This window comes from Telopea speciosissima, chromosome 6, assembly GCF_018873765.1.
Source record: "Telopea speciosissima isolate NSW1024214 ecotype Mountain lineage chromosome 6, Tspe_v1, whole genome shotgun sequence".
Lineage (NCBI taxonomy): Eukaryota > Viridiplantae > Streptophyta > Magnoliopsida > Proteales > Proteaceae > Telopea > Telopea speciosissima.
Window position 1 is genome coordinate 66,608,473 of NC_057921.1, and position 23,242 is coordinate 66,631,714.

Below are 23,242 nucleotides of genomic sequence, written 5' to 3' on the forward strand. Positions count from 1 at the left end.
CATAGAGGGAAGAGAGAGAGAGAGAGAGAGAGGGGGAAAGAAATCAATGCCCCAATTTCCATTTCTTCTTCGTTCTTGCGCCAATCTCCATTTATTGATTTTCTTCTTCGTTCTTTAGTTCGCTCGACTAATAAGTTCGTCAACCCTAGATTTCTTACTCTTTTTTTTCCTGGTAGAATCACCGACTCGAATCATAAATTGCCCACTCTTCTGCAACTGATAAGGGAGATATGGTGGATCTTGCCGATAAATTGGCTTACTTTCAAGCAAATACAGGCCTTGATGACCCTGATTTGTGCACGGAGATCCTCTCCGCTCATGGTTGGGATCTTGAACTAGCCATCTCGGCCTTCACCACGTCGAATTCAGCTTCCGTGAACAACCTAAACGACAACAACACTAATGACGACCATTACATTGTTGGTAGCAGCGGACAGCCTAATTTAGAGTCTTGGGAAGGCCTTGATAGACCGGAATCGTCTCAACGAGAGTTGGAGCCGGTTTCAGATGTTGATGCTCCTCCTGGTTTAGCATGGAAAATTATTACTCTGCCTTTCTCCGTGATTTCTGGCAGTTTAGGGTTGATTTCTGGTGCAATCGGGCTCGGTATGTGGGTTGCCGGTGGTGTCCTCTCCCGCTCCGTAGGGTTGCTTGGTTTGGGTCCCGGCCGTAACGGAGATGCATCTTCCTCCCCTCTGGTTTCCCTCTCTGTGTCTGCCTCAGAGGCTGCTCATTTCGTTGCGGCATTCGGGAGGGATTTTGGAACGACTTGTCCAAATTTTGTGACTGAGGGGTTTATAGATGCGTTGCAGCGTTCTCGCCAGGAGTTTAAACTCTTATTCGTCTACTTACACTCTCCGGATCACCCTGATACGCCGTTGTTTTGTGAGCGGAGTTTATGTTCCGGAGTAGTTGCGGCCTTTATCAATGAGAATTTTGTATCATGGGGAGGGAGTATCCGGGCGAGCGAGGGATTTAAGATGAGTAATAGCCTGAAGGCATCCAGGTTCCCATTCTGTGCGGTGGTAATGGCGGCCACGAATCAGAGAATTGCACTACTTCAGCAGGTAGCTTTCTTTGTGTTTAGGTTCTTTTTAGTTTTTCTTCACGAGTTTGGCTTTTTGTTTCTGTTTGAATCAATGCTAAACTTGTTTCTGGACAGTGACTCTCTTATCACTCAATTGGTAGCTTTGCGTTATATATATTGGTTTTAAAGAGGCTGAAGCTAAGAAGAACATCGATTAATGTAGTGGATAGAAATTGAAACAACAGACACTCATAAAAGAAGATATGATTCAATGACAAATGTTCCTACGGCTGACTTTTTTTGTCGTTATTTTACATCTAGGAGTTTTTTTGGACATTATTGCATTTATCTCAAATAATTAGGTCATTGAAATGATTGCCTTATTAGAGTATGATAACTTTTTTTGTTTCCATCCTCTGAAGGATAGACCACAGAGGAATTTCCTTCTATTTGAAAGTGTTGTGAAGCATTTTAGAAGGTTTGAATGGGATTTCTAGCCTTTAAGGAGCATTACAGTTGGATTGGTAGGGTTGATGAAAATAAGATGGTTTATTTGTTTAAAATTTGAAAGAATCTCATGGACTTTAAATATACAAGTAGGTTGGTTGCCTCATTCATTGTCTACTAAGATATCAAAATAAGCCATGCATGAGGGTAATGTGGTATTTCTCTCTGGCCAGCCGCTTTAGGGAGTGCTAGTAGTACCAGGTCCCCGGTGACCTCTGCCCCTTGCGTCGCCGATTCACTGCACCATCTAATTCCAATCCCTCCTCTCGTTCACAGCAAACTCACTTCATTCGCAATCCCTGCCCGCAGCATCCTTACCTCAGTTGTGAACCCCAAAACTCTACCCTTTGTCAGTGAGCCCTCCTCCCATGAGTCCCATTGCCTATGCCTCCTCTGCAACCTCAACCCCACCCCCAGTCCCTGCAATCATTGTCCCTCCCAACCCATTTCCCTTCTACCCCCACCCCTTTCTCTATCTTACCCCCACATCTCCCCCTCCAGATGCTCTGTCTTGCCCACGCATCCCCTATCCTCCTTCTAGTAGCTCAGCTTCGGCAGGATGTAGACCTTTAGCAAAACCTCCTTAGTAATGTACATGTGAGAAGAAAAATGGGAAGGAGACTCATTGGGCAGCAACAAGCAAGCCAACCCTGACGAGCTGTTAGACGTTGAAGACGAACTTCAAACCTCTGTTTCAGTTGACTGAAAACTTGCTCCTGTAGGGTGGGTTATATCTCAATATTACCTTGCCCTAAAGCTATAAAAGGCTCGTTCTGAGAGCTTGGAACCCATAGGCTTGAGGTCGATGCACAATCTGATGGTTTCGTTCTCATCAAATTATTCCATCACTTTGACATGCAACGTGCTCTCTCCGACGGGCCCTGGAATATTCAAGCATTGGATTTTTATAAAAAAAAATGGTCTCCTAATCTGGATTGCCATACGGAGATATTCAATTTCATGAAGGTATGGATTCAAATCCACGGCCTACCACTGGCACATAGAACAGTAGCAGTGGGGAAAAAACATAGAGAGGGTAGGGAAGCCTATTGACGGTGAAGTGTATAATCAATAATGGAAGGAGTCCCGGGAACAAATTCGTTTGAGCGCAAGTGTGGATAGATGTACAAAATCCTCTTTGCCAAGGAGCCATGATGGGGGGGGGGGGTTTGGCCTCACAACCCCGGTGTCGTTTAAATATGAGAAACTGTACACCTTTTGCTACTACTGCGGTAGACTTGGGCACATAGATTCACTCTGCCTTCAATGCTTCGAATGGATGGAAAATTATTCTTTCTTGCATGAGTGTGGATTGAACTCTGGCTATACGGATGATCAAAGAGAGCTTTCAATGCCAACCTTCGTGCAGATTGGAACATTCTGAGGCAACAGGCCTGAGTATCGGTTAGAGGAACCTCTGCTTCTTCTTCAATTCCGCAGCCGTTTGAAGTCCTAAGTTGACCTCTCTATGTTGAAGCGGTAAAATGGAGAAGCCTGCTATTAATCCGTCTCTCCTGTTGTCCTATAAGAATACTCAATGGTAAGCTCCCGTCGAAAATCACGCTGCTAGGGTTGCCTACTCAAAGCTCCCATAGAGATGCATTAGTGGCCAGTTGTGTTCATTCCGATCATAGGATTAGAATGACTCCCTATGATGAAAGCCTCATTTTCGGGCCAGATTCTGTTGACGCTGTTTCCTCCCTGCTTAGCGCTTGGCTTCAAACTGGTAAGCCCATTTTAAATCCTCGACCACTCCAAGCCCACCAAGCCATCCTGCCTGTTATTCTGGGAAGGCACGACCTTTCTTTTTTTGAGCCAGCAGGAATAATGGACCCCCACCTTGTGAGCTACCTTGCTGTGAGGCCTTCGATGGGTTTATGAACAAAAAGCCCCAAAAGGCCCTACTCCACCCCTTATAATTGTAGCCCACTCGTGCCTCAAGCACATTAGAACACCCATTGAGCTCTCTGTTCTTCTTAACATGTCTGACAAACATTTCTTCCCGAGACCAATACAAGCCGCTGCCTCCCACATCCTCCCTTAGTCTCAGCTATCCCTCACCCTCCTCATGATGCAATAAGTTCTCCAGACACTCGTGTTGAAGCATTAACACTTTGCACTCTTTCTTATTGAAACCAAACGCAAGAAAGATAAGTTAAAATCTTTATCTTAATCTCTTTCATTACCAATTTTTTTTGTTATTGACCTTATTGGGTTTAATGGGGGCTTGTGTGTGTTTTGGGCAAACACTATTTCCTGGCAGATGATATCTAGCTCTTTAAGATTGATTAACTGCTATCTCTGCTTTAATGGAGTTATTGATGCGCTATAGTTGTCAAGACGTCATCTAGGCGTCGTCTCTGCATCCGGTGGGTTTCCAAGGGCTGGGAGATCGCCTGCCTTATTCTAACTTAACAAGGCAGGTGCCTCGGGACGCCTATGTCCTTGGCCAGTCGATTTTTTTTTTACTTACATTTTTTCCTTCTAAATAATGTTGTTTCTAACATTTTTTATTGACTTGTGTACAAGTTTGTGTATAATCAAGAACCATGGGATCATTTAGTACCCGAAATAAATAAATAAATTAAGAAAGAAAGATAACGAACTTCACTACTTTGATTTTCTTGTTCACTTGTGTTCCCCCCCCCCCCCCTCCCTTTTCAAATGATGATTTTCTAACATAATCTTGTTGTTGTAACGATGTTGCTAAATATAGTAACAAATTAGTGCATGGATTCAATCTGTACTGTTGTTGCTGTAATGCTGTAAGCATAATTATATTATTGATATACTAGATATGATGGATACGTAAAAGAAATACAAGGGCCCAGGTCCCTAGGCAACGCCTAAGTGCTTAGGCGGCCCTCCAACATCTTGGGTCGCCTAGGCACCTTGATCACTATATTGGAAGCTCAACTTGGTGTATAGGCCATCCTTCTGGCAGCATTGACATCTCTGGGGAGTTCAGTTTGTCTGTCTTGGTTGATTTTAATGAAAGTCTTGAATGGGACTGAAAAATAAGGAGGTAGATTAAAGCTGGCTAGTCAGATTGCTGGGTTGATAGACTTTATGGACGAGTGCGCCTTGATGGTATTCGCTAATGGACTTTTGTATACTTGGTTAGTCAGAAGATAGAAAAATGGCCTGATTAGAGAATGCGTGTGATGCAGATTAATCACCGAAATAGGCTTATTTCTTTAGAAATAGGTCTAGGGTTGGGTTATATATATGTTGGGCCTTTGATCCCATGGGTTTTCTATGTAATAGGCCACTTTTATGGGCCTAAAATATGGATAATTAGGTTGCATACGGGATTAGCTGTTTTAATTCCTTAGTTTTGATTTTTATGTAATTAGTGATTATGTGATCACTTAAGTGATCATGTGACTTGTTTAAGTGGTCATATGACAACTTAAGTGGTCATGTGATGTAAGTTGGGCTGGATTTGGATTCTATAAGTCCAGCCAGGTTTTGAGTCTATTTCTTTTAGTATTTTAGTTTCCTTGTCAGTTTAAGTTACCTAATAGGTTAAGGATTGGGTTAGGCCTTTCCTTTTTAGAGTAGAAGTCTATTTTTGAGTATTTTATATAAGGTTGTAAAGGGGCAAAGCCTTGAACACAAATTTGATTAATGAAAAGCTTTTGTTTGCTGCCATTGCTGCAGCCCTGCTCTGTTGAGTGTTGCTCCTTGTGAGTGTGCATCCTTGTGGATATCAAGGTGGAAAGGGACTGGTGGAATCCGGTTGACTCCTTACGCCGTGACGGCTGAGAGAATCTTCTTCAATTCGAAGGTTGTTCTATCCTTCACATCTGTTCAAGCTGCTGCCAGTGGAATCTCCAGTAAGTTTGACACCCAATTTCTTCTTCTAATCCTCTAATCCTTCCCCCCAATTGATCCCCCTTTATTTTTGCTTGAATTCCATTGAACCCTAATTCCATTAAACTCTAGATCTTGCTGCTCAGCCATATTTGTCCATCAAAACCCTGTAATGTAGTCCTAGATAGGTAGGAGGCCTACTAGGAGCTGGATGCATAGTTCAAAATCTCGGAAATTTCGGATATTTCGACCTCCTCGAAATGAAATGCCACCTCGAATAAAAAAAATACAAAAATTCGATCGAAATTTTGAGATATCTCGAGATTTTTTCAAGATTTCGCGAGATTTCGAGTTTCTCGAGAAATTGCTTTATATAAATGAACATGTTTCGTCAGTCTCGGTCAAAATTTTGACCGAGACTGAGAAACAGCTATGGTTTTGTACTTTTGCTTGGTTTTTGAAGGTGATTGACATATTGTGATTTGGAATGTTTGATATCATCTTCTTAAATCTTAACTCTTAAGTTGTTATTTGTTAACTTGTTATTGACTTGATGTCTTATGTACTTAATATTATGATTTATGACTTAACTTATGAGTCATTATGTTTCCAACTTAGTTCCAAATCAATTTACTTGTTTAATGTACAATGTGTATGTGTAAATGTGTAATTAACTAAGTTATACACTTATACATTAGGGTTCGACCGTACGTTGTCAATCAATGGTGCACATCCAAAACACCATTTTGGGTGACTATTTTTGCAATTTGAACATTTAAATGTGTTTATATAGCCTAAAATAGGGTTTCCATGAAGTTTCAGGCCTTAACTTGGCCTAAAACCCACCAAAATGACCTATCGAAACATACCAAAAAAATACAATATTTCGACTGAAATATCCAAAATTTCGAATATTTCGGATATTTCGGTCAGCCCGAAATACTGAAACGAAACGAGTTCTCGAACTATGGCCAGATGGCAGGATCAATAGCAAAAGGGGTTGCTGGTTCGAATGGACAACATTAGGATTTAGGTTAATTCTAGGGTTTAGGATGGGAATTTGGGAATGGGTCTTATATGGCTTTAATATGCAGGTCTAGGGGGTTATTATGGGATAAAAATAATTGGATTTGGGAAGGTTTTAAAATTCTGCAATTCTGGACAGAATTGAGTTGCAGGTTTTGGGTTTTAATGGAGTGGAGGAATGGAGGGGATAGAGTGGGAGTTATGGACTAGGTTTAAGGTCGAGTGTAGGGAGAGGTGTGGGGGTTATGTACTGGAAATATGGTTCGAAACTGATGGACAGATCTGAAGTTATGAGGGAGTCCTAGTGGAGGTAGGAATGCAGGTTTAATGGAGAATTAGGGTTTGATGGATGGAGGGGACTGTGGATTAGGTCTAAGGGAAGATGAAGGATGATAGAAGAAGGTTTAAAATAAGAAAACAGGTTCAAACTCACTGTATTGCAGGACAATGGCAGCAGCTTGATGATTTGAAAGAGCCTCCCGATCTTCACAATGCAAGGAGTCGCAGGAGTCCGCCTACCCTTTACCACCTTGAGATCCACAAGGATATACACTCACAAAGAGCAGCAGCAATGGCAGCAAGCATAAAGCTAATTTCTATTAATCAAATTCGTATCTAATGTTGGCCTCCCTTACAAACTTATATAGAAGACTAAAAAATAGACTTAGACATTAAAAAAGAATGGCCTAACCCTATCCCTAACCTATTAGGTAACTTAAACTGACTAGGAAACTAGAATACTAAAGAAAATAGACTTAAGACATGGCTGGACTTATAGAGTCCTAATCCAGTCCAACTTACATCACATGACCACTTAAGTTGTCACATGATCATTTAAATTGAACCAATTGGATGCAACCAATTTGAACCGGTTCAATTAAAAAACACAAAAATAAACTAAGTATGGAAATAAAACTAAGTATGGGAGCTAATCCCGTATGCAACCTATTTACCCATATTTGAGGCCCAATAAAGTGGCCTATTACATAGAAAACCCATGGGATCAAAGGCCCAACATGTATATAACCCAATCCTAGACTTATTCCTAATAAAAGAAGCCCAATTTGGTGATAAATCTGCATCACCTTGATCCCCTCATCCTTCATTAATTTCCCTAAAACCCATAGTCGATCCTGACTTACTGCCCAGTTTTACAGAATTTTCAAAACACTTAAAACTCTATAATACCGACATTATTAGAGTCTTATAAACCTGCCTAGCCATACCCCCTAAGCCCCCCTTCCATTATCCTAACCTAAGCCCTAGATTTGACCTAAAACTTCAATTTTGCCCTACTGAAACTGCAGAACCAACAGCCCCTTAGTTCCTTGTTATTGGTCCTGGTTTAATTAGATTCTAGTAGGGTTTTACCCTATCTAGAACTACATTATTTCGTATCAGAGCCATGGATCAGCATGGTAATCAAGTAGTAAATCCATCAGCAAATCCTATGGCTGCTATGTTGGAATTGTTCTAGAAATTTGCTGTTGAACAAAGGGCTGCAACTGAAGCCATCCTGGAAAGGTTGCAATAATTGGGAGAACAAAGAGTCACCCCTGCCAGAGATCATAGGGATAGACTCAAAGGTTACAGAGAAGACACAAACAGGTATAGAGAATACATATTTTCATTGCCAAAGGAAATTGAAAATAAATCTGAAGTGACAATGAATTGTGATGAAAGGAAGAGACAACTCCTATAGCTTAAAAGATGGAAAATCAACATGTAGAAGATCCTACTGAAGTTGTCTATGTCGAAGAAACCAATGTAGATAAGGCTGATACAGTAGAAGATGAAGAGGTGGAGCTGGTGTCTAAGAAGGTTATTAACTCTGAAGACTCTATGGATAGGGCATTCACGGGTGATTTAGAGATCGAACACATAGAGTTTGTTATGCCACCATGGTTCTTCGAAGAGAAAGTTCCATGCCTTGAAGACTTCATCCCTAATGTTCCTGCATCACTAGAATTTTGTTTGGGAATGGTTGAAGCTACTACTCATATGTTGTTTCTCCCTCATCACTGCATAATTCGAGGACGAATTTTTTCAAGTTGGGGAGAGTTGATGCAGATTCATCACCGAAATGGGCTTATTTCCTTAGAAATGAGTCTAGGGTTGGGTTATATGTATGTTGGGCCTTTGATCCCATGGGTTTTCTATGTAATAGGCCATTTTTATGGGCCTAAAATATGGGTAATTAGGTTGCATACGTGATTAGTTGTTTTAATTCCTTAGTTTTGATTTGTATGTAATTAGTGGTCATGTGATCACTTAAGTGATCATGTGACTTGTTTAAGTGGTCATGTGCAAACTTAAGTGGTCATGTGATGTAAGTTGGGCTAGATTAGGATTCTATAAGTCCAATCAGGTTTTGAGTCTATTTCTTTTAGTATTTTAATTTCCTAGTCAGTTTAAGTTACCTAATAGGTTAAAGATTGGGTTAGGCCTTTCCTTTTTAGAGTAGAAGTCTATTTTTGAGTCTTTTATATAAGGTTGTAAGGGGGCAAAGCCTTGAACACGAATTTGATTAATGAAAAGCTTTTGTTTGCTGCCATTGCTACTGCCCTGCTCTGTTGAGTGTTGCTCCTTGTGAGTGTGCATCCTTGTGGATATCAAGGTGGAAAGGGACTGGTGGAATCCTATTGACTCCTTACGCCGTGACGGCTGGGAGGATCTTCTTCAATTCGAAGGTGGTTCTATCATTTACATCTGTTCAAGCTGCTGCCAGTGGAATCTCCAGTAAGTTTGACACCCAATTTCTTCTTCTAATCCTCTTATCCTTCCCCCCAATTGATCCCCCTTTATTTTTGCTTGAATTCCATTAAACTCTAGATCTTGCTGCTCAGCCATATTTGTCCATCAAAACCTTAATCCCCTCATCCTTCATTAATTTCCCCAAAACCCATAGTCGATCCTGACTTACTGCCCAGTTTTACAGGATTTTCAAAACACTTAAAACTCTATGATACCTTCATTATTAGAGTCCTATAAACCTGCCTAGCCATACCCCCTAAGCCCCCCTTCCATTATCTTAACCTAAGCCCTAGATTTGACCTAAAACTGCAATTCTGTCCTACTGAAACTGCAGAACCAACAGCCCCTTAGTTCCTTGTTATTGGTCCTGGTTTAATTAGCTTCTAGTAGGGCTTTACCCTATCTAGAACTACATTAGCGTGGATAGCTCCCTCTGCCCTCCTAGTTGGAGGGCGAAATTCTCTGATGTAGGAGTTGGATATGAGCCATCGTGCGGATATGATCATTGTCCTATGATAATCACCTTCTGTCCCTCCACAACCAAAAGAGAAGAAACTGTTGAGGTTTGAAGCTTCTATCCCGAGATGTGCTTAAACTATAAACAGCAGTTGGAAGATGTGATCTCCTATGTTTAGAGTGCACAAGAAAATAAACATAGCAAAAGCTCATTTGGCTATTTGGATGAAGAAGTTTGTGCCAAACGCTGATGTTGCAGTTGCAAGCAAAATGAAGGTCCTAAACTGAATACAGATCATGGCTTGGAATCCCAGTTGGCTGAAGGCAAGATGGTAGTGCAGGAGTTACTGTTTTTGTTAGAACAGCAAGAGCTACATTGGAAGCAGAGGTCCCGCATACAATGGTTGCAGTGTGGAGATAGGAATACCAATTTTTTCCACTCTACTATACTCCAGAGAAGAAGTAGAAACAAAATCTGGAAACTGAAGTTAAGAAATGGAAGATGGTTAGAGAAGAAGGAAGATACAGATGAGGAAATCTTCAACTACTTCCCAGGGATTGTATTCATTAGATGGTTCCCAAAATCTTGAGCAACCACGACTGTTTGTCTCCCAAAATTTTCTGAAGATGTGAATAGGAGAGCTATGCCTGCCAATCTCTGATGATGAAATAAAGGTGGTGGTGTTTAGTATGAAGCCTTTTAAGGCTCCTGGACCTGATGGTATGTCTCCATGACTCCATCCTTTTATCCATCATACTGGGATACGGTGGGTCCGGATGTTTGCATGGCAATATAATCTTTTTTTGAGTTGGGGTTTCTCGTTCAATAGTTAAATCATACTCATTTACTTCTCATCCCAAAAGGTGAGGTGGTAGAAGCTGTGGACCAATTCAGACCAATTAGCTTGTGCAATGTGGTGTATTTTGACACACCAAATGGAAGATGAGATCAATGTTAGTTGCTTAAGAAGATGCATGTAGTTTTTTGAGGGATGGATGCAGCCAAATTTAAAATTCTTTGACATTTTATGTTAGTTGCTTAGGTTGATGCATGTAGTTTTTTGAGGGATGGATGCAGCCAAATTTGAAATTCTTTGACATTCTGATTTTTCTTGTTTTATAGTTGATTAGCAGTGAGTGGAAAGTATTTGTTTGAAATTTGTCTAACAAATTTGTGATGAGGAAATTTCTATATATTTTGGAAATTGTTAAAAGCTGTCTAATATCTTTTGGATGACTAGACTTGATAGAGAGCATAGTTTAAGGTTGTAGTGGGTGGGGAAAATGACATAATTTAGGCTTATGCGATGGGGAACAATGGCTGCATCGGTATGAGGATTGATATGGTGCAGATTGAAGACTCTAAAAGGACAAGAAGGCCAAAAAGAAATAAGCAGTGAGATGCAAAATACTGACATTTTTTGAGTTAGCAGAAATATACCTTATACTTAGAGTGGAAAGGCAGAACAGGATTCATGTGTTCAATGAAAGTAGTGATGCAGATCAGGTCCTACAATTGGGCATCAGTTGGGTTCAATTCTGCCCCATATTCTGAGCCATCGAATTAGCATGTACGTGGCCCATAATTTGGGTTACATTCTGCCATCAATTTTGTCCAAAGAAGAGATCAAGATTTCTGATTTAAGGGAGGATCATTTTCCAGATTTATTAGCTACTAATTTGCTGATTTGTAGGGGATTTAATAGATCTTGTGGGAGCCTAGGAGAACAGCTATCGGCCAGCCGATAATGATCAGATTGTGTGGGACCCATGGCCAGCTAGCTGGGAGATAAAGATTGAAGATTAATTAGGCATGCGTGGAGGAGGATTTGGCAACTTCCTTAGTCCTAGATTTTAGGGAAGTGTTGTTACTTGTGTATGGGTTTTATTAGCTTAGGGATAGTTTCTATTTTAAATTTGATTTCTTATGTAATTAGGATTTATCTTGTAACCAAATATTTAATCATCCATCAAAGAGCAGGAAAAAGCAGAAAATAGTTCATTGGTATTCATGTGGGAGAATTTGCTTGCAATGGCTGAAAAGTGATACTGAAGAATAGTTGCTGGATTCCAAGTAGTTATGTAAAGCCATTAATCATATTTTTTTTTTGATAGTTAGGTCCCAAGGAGAGTTGAAGTCATGACCTCTTAATTACGAGGAGTTGGTCCTTGCCAACTGAGCTACCCCCTTGGGTCATTAATCATTTTTTTGCTTCCTTAATGCAAATAACAATGGTGAATGAGAAAACCTCAGAAGATCAAATGGGAGAGGCTCACATTGGCATGCTCTGTGAATCTTTAAGAGTGGAAATTAGCTCATGTGTCACAAGAGTAACCTTCTTGCCTCTGGAAAGGGAATTGAAGAACAAAATGATAGTATTTTTGGGTTACAGCATTAGATTAAGTGATTCTCCAGTCTGCCCTCAAAGAGTGTTCCCTAACCCTGCTAGTGTTCTTCCCTTTTTGTTTCTCTGTTGTAGAGAGTATTTTAGGTAAAATTTGTGCTTCTCTGTCTTGATGTTTATTGGATTCACACTTGAATTGCTGATGGTTATAGTTATTTGCACCTTTAGTTTCTTTTTAATTTTTAATTAGTCTGCTTTCTGTTCTGCAGATTGAGGGACCAAAATCTTCTGAACAATTGCTCACCATCCTTCAAAGAGTAGTTGAAGAGAGTGCTTCTGTTCTCATCCCAGCTAGGCTTGATGCTGAAGAAAGGAGGAACAACATGCGTTTGAGAGAGGAGCAAGATGCTGCATACAGGGCAGCACTTGAAGCGGATCAAGTATGCTGCTTTTTGTTACTGTGTGCCTCTTGTTATATATTTAAAGAGAATCATATGTAATTATGGATCTTGCTTCTATATTCCTTATTTAAGTTGAAGCTATGTTGTTTCTTTGCTACATCAGGCTAGAGAGCGCCAAAGGAAAGAGGAGCAAGAGCGATTGGAGAGGGAAGCTGCCGAAGCTGAGAGAAAACGGAAGGAGGAAGAAGAGGCTCAAGAAAGAGCAGCTCGTGAAGCAGCTGAAAAAGAAGCTGCACTAGCTCATAGGCGGCAGGAGAAAGCTATGGCATTGGGTGATGAACCTGAGAAAGGACCTAATGTTACACAAGTAATCCTTCTATTTTCATCCCTTATGGTTTATTCTCATGTGTATTTGTTTTCCCTCAACTGTTGAACTCCATTGAGGAAAGGAGTTTGAGCTCTCGTGGCTTACTTTTGGCCATGTAAGGCAGCCCATTTCTTGTGTCCCAAACCATGCCCATTTTATGGTAATGTATACCCTCGAGAGAAAAGGCTTTTCTCTTATTATATTCTTCGGTGATTGAGTAGTTTAAATTGCTTAATACTGTGAGTTAAAAAATATAAGTAGGCTCTGCTTTTGGTGTGAAGCTATGGCCTGCTGTTGTCGTTGTATTCTATATATTGTACTTTTGGAAAAATTTTTGGTAGTAAATCTCTGTTATCTTAAAAAAAAAAAAAACAATGAAAGAACTCTTCTTGTTAGGTGTAGAACAATCAATAAATATATTTTGTTAGAAGTATTTCTGCTAGAAGCAATTGGATGTCTGTTGCTTCAGCTTTTCAACATTTTTGAGCTTGCCGCTACTTCGTAGACATTTGCTTATTTTCTGACACAGTGAACTTCATATTCTGCTATAAAAAGTAACTGAGCTTCTGGATACTGGGATAGTTTGTGATGTCATAAACTCATGAAGAGTATACTGCATGGAAACAACTTTCCTGAAATCCACTTTCAAAAATGAAAAAAAAAAAGAAGAAGATTATGCTTGATATTACCATGTTACCCATGAAAGTCGAGAGGAGTCACATACAGACAAATCATAACAATTAGAGTAAAGCAATGTACTTGTACTGGCTTATTGGGTGTATTTCACGACTTCAACTTTTGTGGTGTCTTCTTATTCCTTTTTGTCTTTGTTTTCCCCAATTTCTAATTTAGTTGCTGTGTTTATGGGAACAGGTTTTGGTGCGATTTCCTACTGGAGAACGGAAGGACAGGAGGTTCTACAGCACGGCTACCATACAGTCCCTCTATGATTTTGTTGATTCCTTGGATTGCTTGAATGCAGAGAATTATCGCCTGGTCTCTAATTTTCCTCGGGTTGTGTATGGCCCAGAGAAGCATTCAAAGTCATTGAAAGAAGCAGGATTGCATCCTCAGGCTAGCCTTTTCGTAGAAGTAGACTCATGAGGGAAACCTCTGTTCAAGGTTGTATGACTGCTAGTATTCTGGAATTGGATAATGGACCCAACAATGAAATTTTCTTTCTAAAATTGTCTTTTTATATTCTGCCCCAGCTGTAGTTATAGTACCATGAGATCATGGGCCCTTCAGTGTATGAAAATGGTTATTTGATGGTACACAATGCTATCAAACAGGTTGAATCAAACGAATGATCCTCGATGGCAAATGGGTTGAATAATGAATGCATGGTTTCAGAATTACAGCACTGGTCTTGAAATGTAGTGAGCTATCTTTCCTATAAAGATCAGTGAATATAAATCTCGATTCTTATTTCAATTCCGAAATAGGTAAATTTATGTAGTCCAACCGCTTTTGAACTTTACTTTGGTGGTGATGTTCTTAGTCCTTTGAGATGATGTTGCGTGGATTGTTTATTGATAACAGACAAATGTGATAAACATGCAACTGTCAATGTTTGTGAGGTATATTCTTCTTATGTGGCGATTGTTTATTGTTCCTGTAGCATCTTTGCCGACTAGGAGGGGTGCATTAGTATTATTACTGGCAGGGGGGGAGGGTTTGGGTTTGGTGTTGTGTTGTTGGGTGTGAAAGGGTTCATCTAGAATTCCCTGGCTGCTGTCTGTATCATCATCAATGAGCCACAAGCAGTTGGGCGTGGGTGGGAAATTGCTTTGCGAGATGGTAGTATAGCATAAGGTGTCGTACTTTCGGATTCACAAGAAGCTGTGAGGTGGATGCATCAACAGGAAAGAAAGCAGACCATGGCAGGCACTGTGGGAGCTTTATGAAAGTGGCCCTTTATTTTCTTCCTTTGATTGGTTTTCCTTGATCTCCATATGAATATGGCTATACCCCCATGGGGGCTATCTTTTTCGCTATCAGATGCCAGCGGGTGTAGATATTTCCTCTCATAGTGTATTTTATTTTGTTAGTAGGCAAAACTCCAGACTAATACCATGTTTTGCTATGTGAAAAGGTGATGTGACATTCTTCAGTGTATAATTATCCAGAAAATGGTCTACATTGGACACGTCAAATTTTAGACTTAGATTCAACCTTATGCCCTGTGATTACCAAATAACCATTGTGTTGTGTGTGCAAATGGTCATTACTTGAAGAGAGAAATCCAGATTAATTTTTCTCTGTTTTCTTTCTCCTTTTATTTTTTTTTGGAAAAAGGGGGGGTGGGGGGGGGGGGGAGAAGGGAAGTTGTTCTTTTCTAAGTAACCTGCTTAATTTTATGGATTCCATTAATGAATCTCCATTCATAATCCTGCCAGGAAAAAGGAAGGAAATAATAAGGCAACAATTACAGAAGAAGCAGCTTCTTAAAGAACCTCTTAATTTACTCTAATAACACCCACAAAAAAATAAAGAATACGATTCTCAGAGATATATCACAGAATAAATTACTAATGCCAATGATAAAACAGATATTTCACATAATAAATGAGTAACATCTTTTTCCCCCCTTGATAACACATGTTCATTAATATATCAAATGGTTATAACTGCATGCAGCTTCTCAAGGCCTATGCCTAAAGGGTTCATGATCACTTTTGTTAATTCAGAGTGACAAGGTCTTTTGTTGATTCTGTGGGATCTATGATAGAAGATTCCTCAGTTGACAGTTGCGAATCAGGGTCATGCCAAACAAGTTTCACGGCCATGTCCTCCACTGCCACCTTGACTACATCAGTTCTAACACCTATATCTGTAGCATACCTGCTTGCACAATACATCCCAGCTGCTGCAGTTGCAACCCCAACAGGTCCAGGCATTAACAATTTCAGAGGAGATGAAAGAAGTGCCGCCAAAGGGGCGCCAATGAAAGAAGAAGCTTGACCACTTCTACCCACAGCTGACTCACTATCATGGACCAGAAGTCCAGTCTTGCAGTACAGTGCAAAATCCTCACAGTTGTTTTGGAACACATCATAGTTCCCAAACCCATTTTGAAGCAGATACATTGCCCTGTGGATTACTGTTTCTTGGGTATCAGATGTCGCTGTGGTACATGTCCCACCCCGGACCTTGGCAAGGAAAGCAGAAGGCGTAACTCCATACTCGAAGCAGTACAGATGCCCATTTCCAAGAAAGCAGTCCAGGCAAGTGAGGACAACCCCACTGTTGGGTTGGCTGAATCCACAGTCAGGAAAGGTTGGACAGACTGATGGAAGCTTTGAATTTAAGCTAGAGCTGGGGGAGGTTACCATACTTGAACTTGTATCTCGTTCCCGTGTAAAATGAACCACTTTGCTCCCTCCAACATATATGCCTGCACTGTATCAAAATAAGTGTGGAATTTATAAAGCACAAAAGGTAGTTCGATGTGACCAAATTTTATTTGCGATGGTTTGGCACCAAATTCAATTAGGTAGTAAAAAAAGATGGAAGAATGGAATTTAAGTTGAAGTGTTATATGGGATGAAGTATTTGGGCAGAATTTTTTTTGGTGGTGGTAGGGGGGGGGGGGGGGGCTACACTATGGGTAAATGTTAATTTTGTGATTACTAAAAAAAGAGAGAAATTCTCAAAAACATATTTCTAAATGCCTTGTATCCTTCAAATCTCAAGAAAGCGAGCAGGAAAATCAGCATGATAAATGTCATTTTATCACTGGAAGAACTAAAAGAAGCCAAAAAAAATTGCGGGCTTATCACTTCCCTCCAACATGATCCTAATAGAATTTCAAAGTTGATAAAACCCCACAGAAATGAAGAAATAAATGACCTTACAGGTCTAGCAACTCTTATTCATGACATCAATGGCAAGCTGAGAATCAGTAACAATAGACATTTTGAGCTTCTTCTACAGTTATAACCCCTCCTCCCAAGATAGATCTGAGTTTAAATACTGTAAAAATATTGAAAACTCCTTCACAATCTCAGCAAAAGCTAAAATCACATCACTACTCTGCAGATATTCAAGTGATCAAAGCAGTCATCCGATGAAATGTAGGTACAACACAACAAAATCAGTAAGCCATGTGGTTTTCCTACACAGGGGGAGGGAACTAGGGATCTTAGATACAATATCAAGAGAATATTCATTGTTGTGATCATATAAATGGGTGACAAGGAGTGAAACAAAGATTGATTAGTATTATAAGATTAAATACACTTTTTCACAAACACCAAGATAGGTTTATAATTAAGATCTCACGAAATGCCATATATAGAATGTACAATATATGAACTTGGAGTAGGGAATGTGCATGATTTATGCAGCAAATGATGCAGATAAGAAGATAATGCCATGATGATACTAACCGGCTTAACTGTAAACATAGCATTGAAGTGAGATTGACATCTAGATGACTACATGCACATAGAGAACCTAGTAAAACAATATTTCCTTGCTTCAAGCTTCAAATGTGTGCACTAAGTAGATGTTAAACGGTACAATGGTTGTAGGAAATCCCTCAGTTCAATGAAAACAAGGAATCTCCATGATAAGAACCCACACTAGGGATATTATTGTTCTTCATAAATCAAGGAAGTGAAAACCATAGACAGCTTGTCAGATTCACTAAATATTTATCATAATTCTCATTGGTTCAGGGGGGAAATCCAGATTAATGTTTCAGAAACTTATCCTGGTTGGTCTAGGAGATACATTTTACATTTATTTTGGACTAAAAATTATTTCTGAAAAGAATAAATTCCTAGTAGTTCAACTTAGCAATGGATGAAACGCAAGAAGCCTCACCAAGGAACCCCAGAACCAAATTCTTCTGGAAAAAACCTGAATCCCTATCAATGCTGCTTTGCCCAAGAAGAAAATAATTATACTCAGCAATAATACTAAACAAGAAATCCTTTCTTCATCACTGCAAAAGTTCTAGCAATACTCTTCCCCTCCCCCCACCCCACTGGTGGGTAGACTCATAAGGGCTCAATAAACCGTACAGAAAAAAAATGCACAAGGTAATTCAAAAGGAAACCTTCTAGATCGGTCATCTTAACCATTTCAAGAGTGAAACCCACTATTCCTGGGAGAAAATAACTCAAATTCACGATTCGCATTAAGAACGAAACTCCAGCAAGTGAACTAAACAGAATAAAATTTGGAGAAAACAAATTGTCCCTTGGAACTTCCATTAGTTCTTAGAAAGAAATGAAACGGAAAAACAGAGATGGGCTCTGAGCTACCGTGGTGAGAATAAGTGTAAATGGCTCTCCAGGTGTAGATGTGATCGCCTGCTTTGATCTGGCTTCTCTCTACCTTATTCGAAAGGAGACCCATCTCTGTGTGTGTATGAGAGTGTCTCTCTCTCTCTAGCCTCTGTTGCAGTTTTTTTTTGGTAGACTGCGTTGCAGTTGACCCTTTGCAGATGGACAAACAGGGAGAAGAGGGAAGAGAGAGAAGAATCCAAGGGCCAAGGAGAGGTGATCTGTGAAACAACTACGGCCAAATTTGTTTCACCAAAAAAAAACAAAAAAAAAAACTTCCAAATGTGATAGTGGTAGCTTACCGAATTAATCTATTAGATTGTCATCACAATTTAATCGGTACCGGCCGATACGATACTGTCAGGGGTGTTAATAAAGCGGTTTGGTCCGGTTTTGGGTTGGTAGTAGGTCAAATCGAAACCAAGTCATTAATAAGTTAAAAGTTGGTTTTGAACCGGTTTAAATCAGGTTGAATTAACTGGCTTTTATTGGTCCATTATCCAACTGCTACTGATTTTGTTTCCATTTTTTGTATATATATATTCTTTAAAAAAATACCGCAAATAATGATTTGGGAGAGGTTTTCCTTGGATGCCCATGTGCAGTTTTGGGCATTGGAGGGAGGAGTATTACGAAAACCCTGAAACAAGGGATATATGGGAATTTCAAAAGGGGTGCTATGGGTAAAATGGGTGGGGGCATGCAACAGTGGTCCAGATGCTGATATCGTGAGATCTTTTCCTTTAATGATTTTATCAATCTAGGTTTTATATCGGTTTCAATTTTGACCAATCCGGTTTGATTTGGGCTGAGCCAATAAATTTCGATCAGTCCATCTGATTCGGGTTGGAGATTGACACCCGTAGCTACTAGTATCGCCGATATCTAATACCAATGCTATAGCAGGATACCAGTACAAAAGAGGATAAAATGGTCTAAAACCAATGTATCAGTATATTTTGAGATCAAGACAGACGGATCAGTCCTAGTACAACTGATCCGAGTTGGTACCGGCCAAGGCCGATAAACATACCGGTACCAACACAATGACCTTGTTTGCAATAATGTTCCCTTTCAAAAGGGTTAGAGGGCCCCATCTTCTTTTTTTTTTTTTTTGGGTAAGAATAGAGGGCCCAATCCAAATCCAATAGAAATAGAGTAATAGAGAATGATTGCTTTGCATGCTTCATGCTTTTCCTTTTGTTTTCTTTCTCACCGGAGTCTCTTTCCTTTCGTTTGTCTTTCTTTTCCATCAACTACTTCTTTATTTATATTGCAAAACAAGATTCTGACGTCTTGTTAATAAATAAAGGGCAGGGTATTAGCAAAGCTCTTTGACTTTGACTTGGACTTGGTCTTGGGCCTGGACTACATAAACGCTAGAGCCAATATAAGTTTGGATAATTTTGGGCTGAAAAATAGGTTGAGGATCTACGGTTGGATTAAGGGTGTCAATTGGTCGGTTTGGCCCGATTTCGATCAAGCTGAATTGGTTTTGAGGGTTTTTGGCCCGGGTTTTATCATATTTTTCTTATCAGGTTATTATTGGTGCGATACCAGTTTTGGTGTTAGACACAAGTTCCCTATTGGGTTTCTATCGTTTGGTTCTGGGTGCAGTTTGGTTTTTGTTTTCGGTCGGTTCATTCAGTCGGTCCGGCCAGTTCAGTTTTTTACCCCAGACAAAAAAGGTTCAGTCCAGTCCAGTCCAGTCCAGCCCATCCCAGCCCAGCCCAGCCCAGCCCAGCCCAGCCCATTTCTATAATTCCACCTTCTTCTTTGCTTATTATAGGTCTGTAAACTATAAAAACAGTAACAGAGGAAGAGAGAGAGAAAGAGACGGAGGAGAAGAAGAAAAACGATTAAAGAAAGATGTATCTGAAGAAGGCACTGTGGAGTGAGGGTCTAAATTTGGAATCTCAATCTCAGTCTCAGTCTTCATCATCTTCTACACCGGCCGTTGCAGACTTGGTGAATTCGCTTCACAAACGGCGGCTCTACAGGGAGGTCACCCTCGCCCTCCGCACCGGTTTGAGAGACGCCAGAGCCGAGTTCTCGTTCCTCCGAGTCCGTGGCCTTCGTAGCATTCTCAAGTTCCTCCGATCGGTCGCCGAGTCAGATTCTATGATTCGCCTCTTCTGCCACGGCCAATCTCTCCCCGAACTCCAAGGTAGGCTCTCGTCCTCTATTTCCGTACGTTTTCTTAGTTTATCCTTTGAAATTCCTCCTTCCGATCCCCGCTTCCCGTCTAGCAGGATTAAATTATAGGGCTTCTGGGTATCGTCTTTGCGAGAGCCAGAATGATTATCAGCTCAGGGCAGGCTTTCGGCTCTATATTGTCTAATTCGTTATCTCGTTGATACTAAAAACATTCATAAAGAAAAATAGGCCCATTTTGCTCGCTTTTATGGTTCTTAGCAGATTTTCGTATCCACAGTGGGTTTACCATATTTGTTGACCTTAAGCATTGTTTATTTCATTGTAGTAGTTTCCCCTTGTTGTTATAGTCTAGTTGTGCCTTCTTTTTTTATTGGATAATTCCTGGCCGATTTGATGAACATTTGCAGAGTGTCTTGCATATTATTTGCAATTCTTATGAACTTGCTGTGTTCGAATGGCTGATGGTAAAATTTTATGCTCTGTAACAGTGGTTCCTGTTCTGTTTGAGAATTCGTTTAAGCAATCGAAGGAGGAACAAGCACCAACTTTAGATCATATATTCAGTGTGGAGCCCATGAAGATTACTAGTCCTTCCACTGACACTGAAATTGCACTTGCACTTAGAGTTCTGGAAGGATGTTGTCTACTCCACAGGGAAAGCACAGCTTTGGCCCATCAACACAAAGCAATCAAGGTATAAGTTTCCTTTCACCACACAGTTAATCTTGATATGGATTGCTTTGGTTGTTGAATCGATTTCTCATTGCAAATGGTTCTAAACTACGGATAGTGATTTGAGAAAAAGGAATGGTAGCAAAGTAGATTTATATAATTTACGATTTCCTCCAATCATCATAGAAGTAGCTTTCTGATTTGCAAATGTAGACTGATTTATCATCAGCATTTGGTTGATTTGATTGATGCTGTTTATGCAAATAATTTGCTTTGGTTTTATTTTCTTCCCCACTTTTGAGTTTTGAGTCATGGAATTCTTTCTTGTTATTCCTATTGACGAATGGTTTTCTTGTGCATGCAAATACAGACTATGAACTTGTTGCATTTTTTAGTTCCAGTTGCTATAATGACCTCTACAAGTACTAAGTACTCCATCTCTTTTGATATTCTGGATCTTGTGTTACTCCATCTCTGAAGTGTTCAATTAAAATTTCATTGATGTAGCTCGAGTATCTCGCAATGTTTTCAAAACATGAATCGTGAATGTTGGAGATGGACTGAGATAGTTTGGTCATCTGCAGGTGTTGATGAATATATTATCGACTCGAGGGCCCCTTGTCCAAGGTGCATGCTTGGATGCTTTAGTCTCTGTCATGCTGGATTCATCAACTAATCAAACGGTATGGTAGCTTCTAATAGACTCCTGGTTATGGGCTCCTTGAATATGGTGATATGCCTGTTTTCATTCGATCAATACTTGATCTTTTATTTTGTTTTAGTCGGTGGTTGGTTTTCTTCCACCCATCAGAATGATGTCACAATTTCTTTGAGCTAGACTTTTAATCCCTACGGCCTGAAGTATGTTGTAATTAAAGAAATATTTTTTTTGTAAATTATAATATGGTTGGGAGGTCATCCTTGTAGGCTGACTTACCTATTTGTCTATCTTCTCTCTCTTGTAGCTTTCTTTTGAGCTCCTCGCTTTCTTCAATTTCCTAGCTTGAATCTGTTTCTTTGCCTTCTCTTTTTCACTTGAATATCATTTCCAACGAAGAGCGACCTTAAATATTCTCTCTTGTGTGTGTGTGTGTTTAAATATTAAGATCCCCTTCCAGTACCCTTGAATACCCTTCCATGCATCAATCATGGTTATTTTGTTTTTCTTTTAGAGTTAAGGTGAATCAATCTAACAGCTTTTTAAAATGTTTAATTGCTATATTTCCATTTCATCGTAGTTCATTGTAATCATCATTCTTCAAATAATGGCAATGATGTGTAGCCATAAAACCCTAAGGAGTTGATATGTCCTATTATTTTCTCTCAATCTCTTGGTCATTCCATCTTTTAAATCTGATCTCTTCTGTTTCTGTTATTCTCTTTTACTCTCTGCTGTTTCACTTCCTATATCCCCCAACTCCATTTTCTGTTTGAAATTCATAACTTTTTACAACAAGAGCTTGTCCATCGATGCAAATTGATTGCTTTCAAAAACCCTATCTTTTGTGGGAAATCTCAAAACAACAACTTTATATCCAGAGCCCTATAACTGGCCTACTTTCTCCATCCTAATTTCCTCTTATTTAATTCATTTCTATGTTCCCGTTCATACTTCAATCTCGGGCCAATAGCCACAGGTTTTAGGGTTTCCTAGACCCATCGTCTGAGAGAGAGCCCTCAAATAAGCATCAGCATCCATTGCAGAATCGTCTGTAACTTGTATGCCCTTTAGGCTTGATTTTGGTCGATGCAGTTGTACCAGTTGTGCTGTCTTTGGACATTCAAATTTAAGTAGAGATCAAAGTAGAACAAATTACAGGGTAGATATCAACATTTGGAGATGTAATTTAATGAATTATTAAATTGCTGTATTTTCCACATTCTTTGTTGTTGGTCAAAATCAGTAAAAAGTGTTCTTTTATCTCCTTATCTTTTTTTTCTGTGGTTCATAAATATATTTTGGCTATTTGTTTTTCAGGATTTTGAGGCATGCAATGGATTTGAGAAAATTACAGAGCTTATTAAAGACAAATTAGTAGAAGAAAGCATAAGGTGCTTTACTTAATCTCTGATTTTGTCCAGCTACTGTTCTATATGATAGACTTTTTCCTTGTGATGGTGGATACCTTGTTGTGTTGTGTTGCAAATGGGGCTTCTTGTTCTTCTACTTCTTGCTTCACCCCCTACCCACCCTCCCCTAAAGAAAGTTGTTTTCTAGATTTAGATGATTGTGCTGCTTGGTTGGCAGAATAAATTTGTAGCATAGACAATTGAGGCGATCTCTTTTTTTTCTTTTTTTTTTTTTTTTTAAAGGGTGGGGGGTTTGTTATTGGTATATAACTTTTTCATTGTTGTATATAAATGTCGTACATTTTCTTTTTCTGCAAATATGGAGTTATTTAAATCTAAACTCATCAATG

At 39.7% G+C, this 23,242-nt stretch overlaps 3 protein-coding genes across 5 annotated transcripts in view; 2 read left to right on the top strand and 1 right to left on the bottom strand.

Annotated features, from left to right (window-relative positions):
- Positions 1-23,242, top strand: part of LOC122664958 — a 24,178-nt gene continuing 936 nt past the window's right edge. Inside the window, exons 1-5 of one of the 2 annotated variants that reach the window (XM_043861005.1) lie at positions 9-32; positions 19,847-20,160; positions 20,639-20,844; positions 21,407-21,505; positions 22,801-22,874. In XM_043861005.1, the coding sequence (XP_043716940.1) occupies positions 19,863-20,160; positions 20,639-20,844; positions 21,407-21,505; positions 22,801-22,874 (677 nt within the window). In that variant the 5' untranslated portion in view covers positions 9-32; positions 19,847-19,862. Of the gene's footprint in view, positions 33-19,846; positions 20,161-20,638; positions 20,845-21,406; positions 21,506-22,800; positions 22,875-23,242 lie in introns of both variants that reach the window. The other variant, XM_043861006.1, reaches the window with a different exon arrangement.
- On the top strand, positions 107-14,023 carry LOC122664957 (plant UBX domain-containing protein 10-like). The gene is made up of 4 exons (XM_043861004.1): positions 107-1,067; positions 12,201-12,371; positions 12,496-12,699; positions 13,573-14,023. Exons 1-4 carry the CDS (start codon positions 231-233, stop codon positions 13,801-13,803), a joined length of 1,443 nt encoding a protein of 480 aa, XP_043716939.1. The 5' UTR covers positions 107-230; the 3' UTR covers positions 13,804-14,023.
- LOC122664960 (protein LEAD-SENSITIVE 1-like) overlaps positions 15,376-23,242 on the bottom strand; it is a 17,564-nt gene continuing 9,697 nt past the window's right edge. The window contains exons 2-3 of one of the 2 annotated variants that reach the window (XM_043861007.1): positions 17,973-18,072; positions 15,376-16,096 (exon numbers count right to left, since the gene is read on the bottom strand). In XM_043861007.1, the coding sequence (XP_043716942.1) occupies positions 15,381-16,096; positions 17,973-18,066 (810 nt within the window). In that variant the 5' untranslated portion in view covers positions 18,067-18,072 and the 3' untranslated portion in view covers positions 15,376-15,380. Of the gene's footprint in view, positions 16,102-17,972; positions 18,075-23,242 lie in introns of those variants that run through there. The other variant, XM_043861008.1, reaches the window with a different exon arrangement.

Bases quoted from the DNA above. Each gene is read 5' to 3' on its own strand.
- LOC122664957 (XM_043861004.1), top strand. From the start codon at position 231: ATGGTGGATCTTGCCGATAAATTGGCTTACTTTCAAGCAAATACAGGC. The intron at 1,068-12,200 runs GTAGCTTTCTTT...TCTGTTCTGCAG, and splicing joins GAATTGCACTACTTCAGCAG to ATTGAGGGACCAAAATCTTC. The intron at 12,700-13,572 runs GTAATCCTTCTA...TTATGGGAACAG, and splicing joins AAGGACCTAATGTTACACAA to GTTTTGGTGCGATTTCCTAC.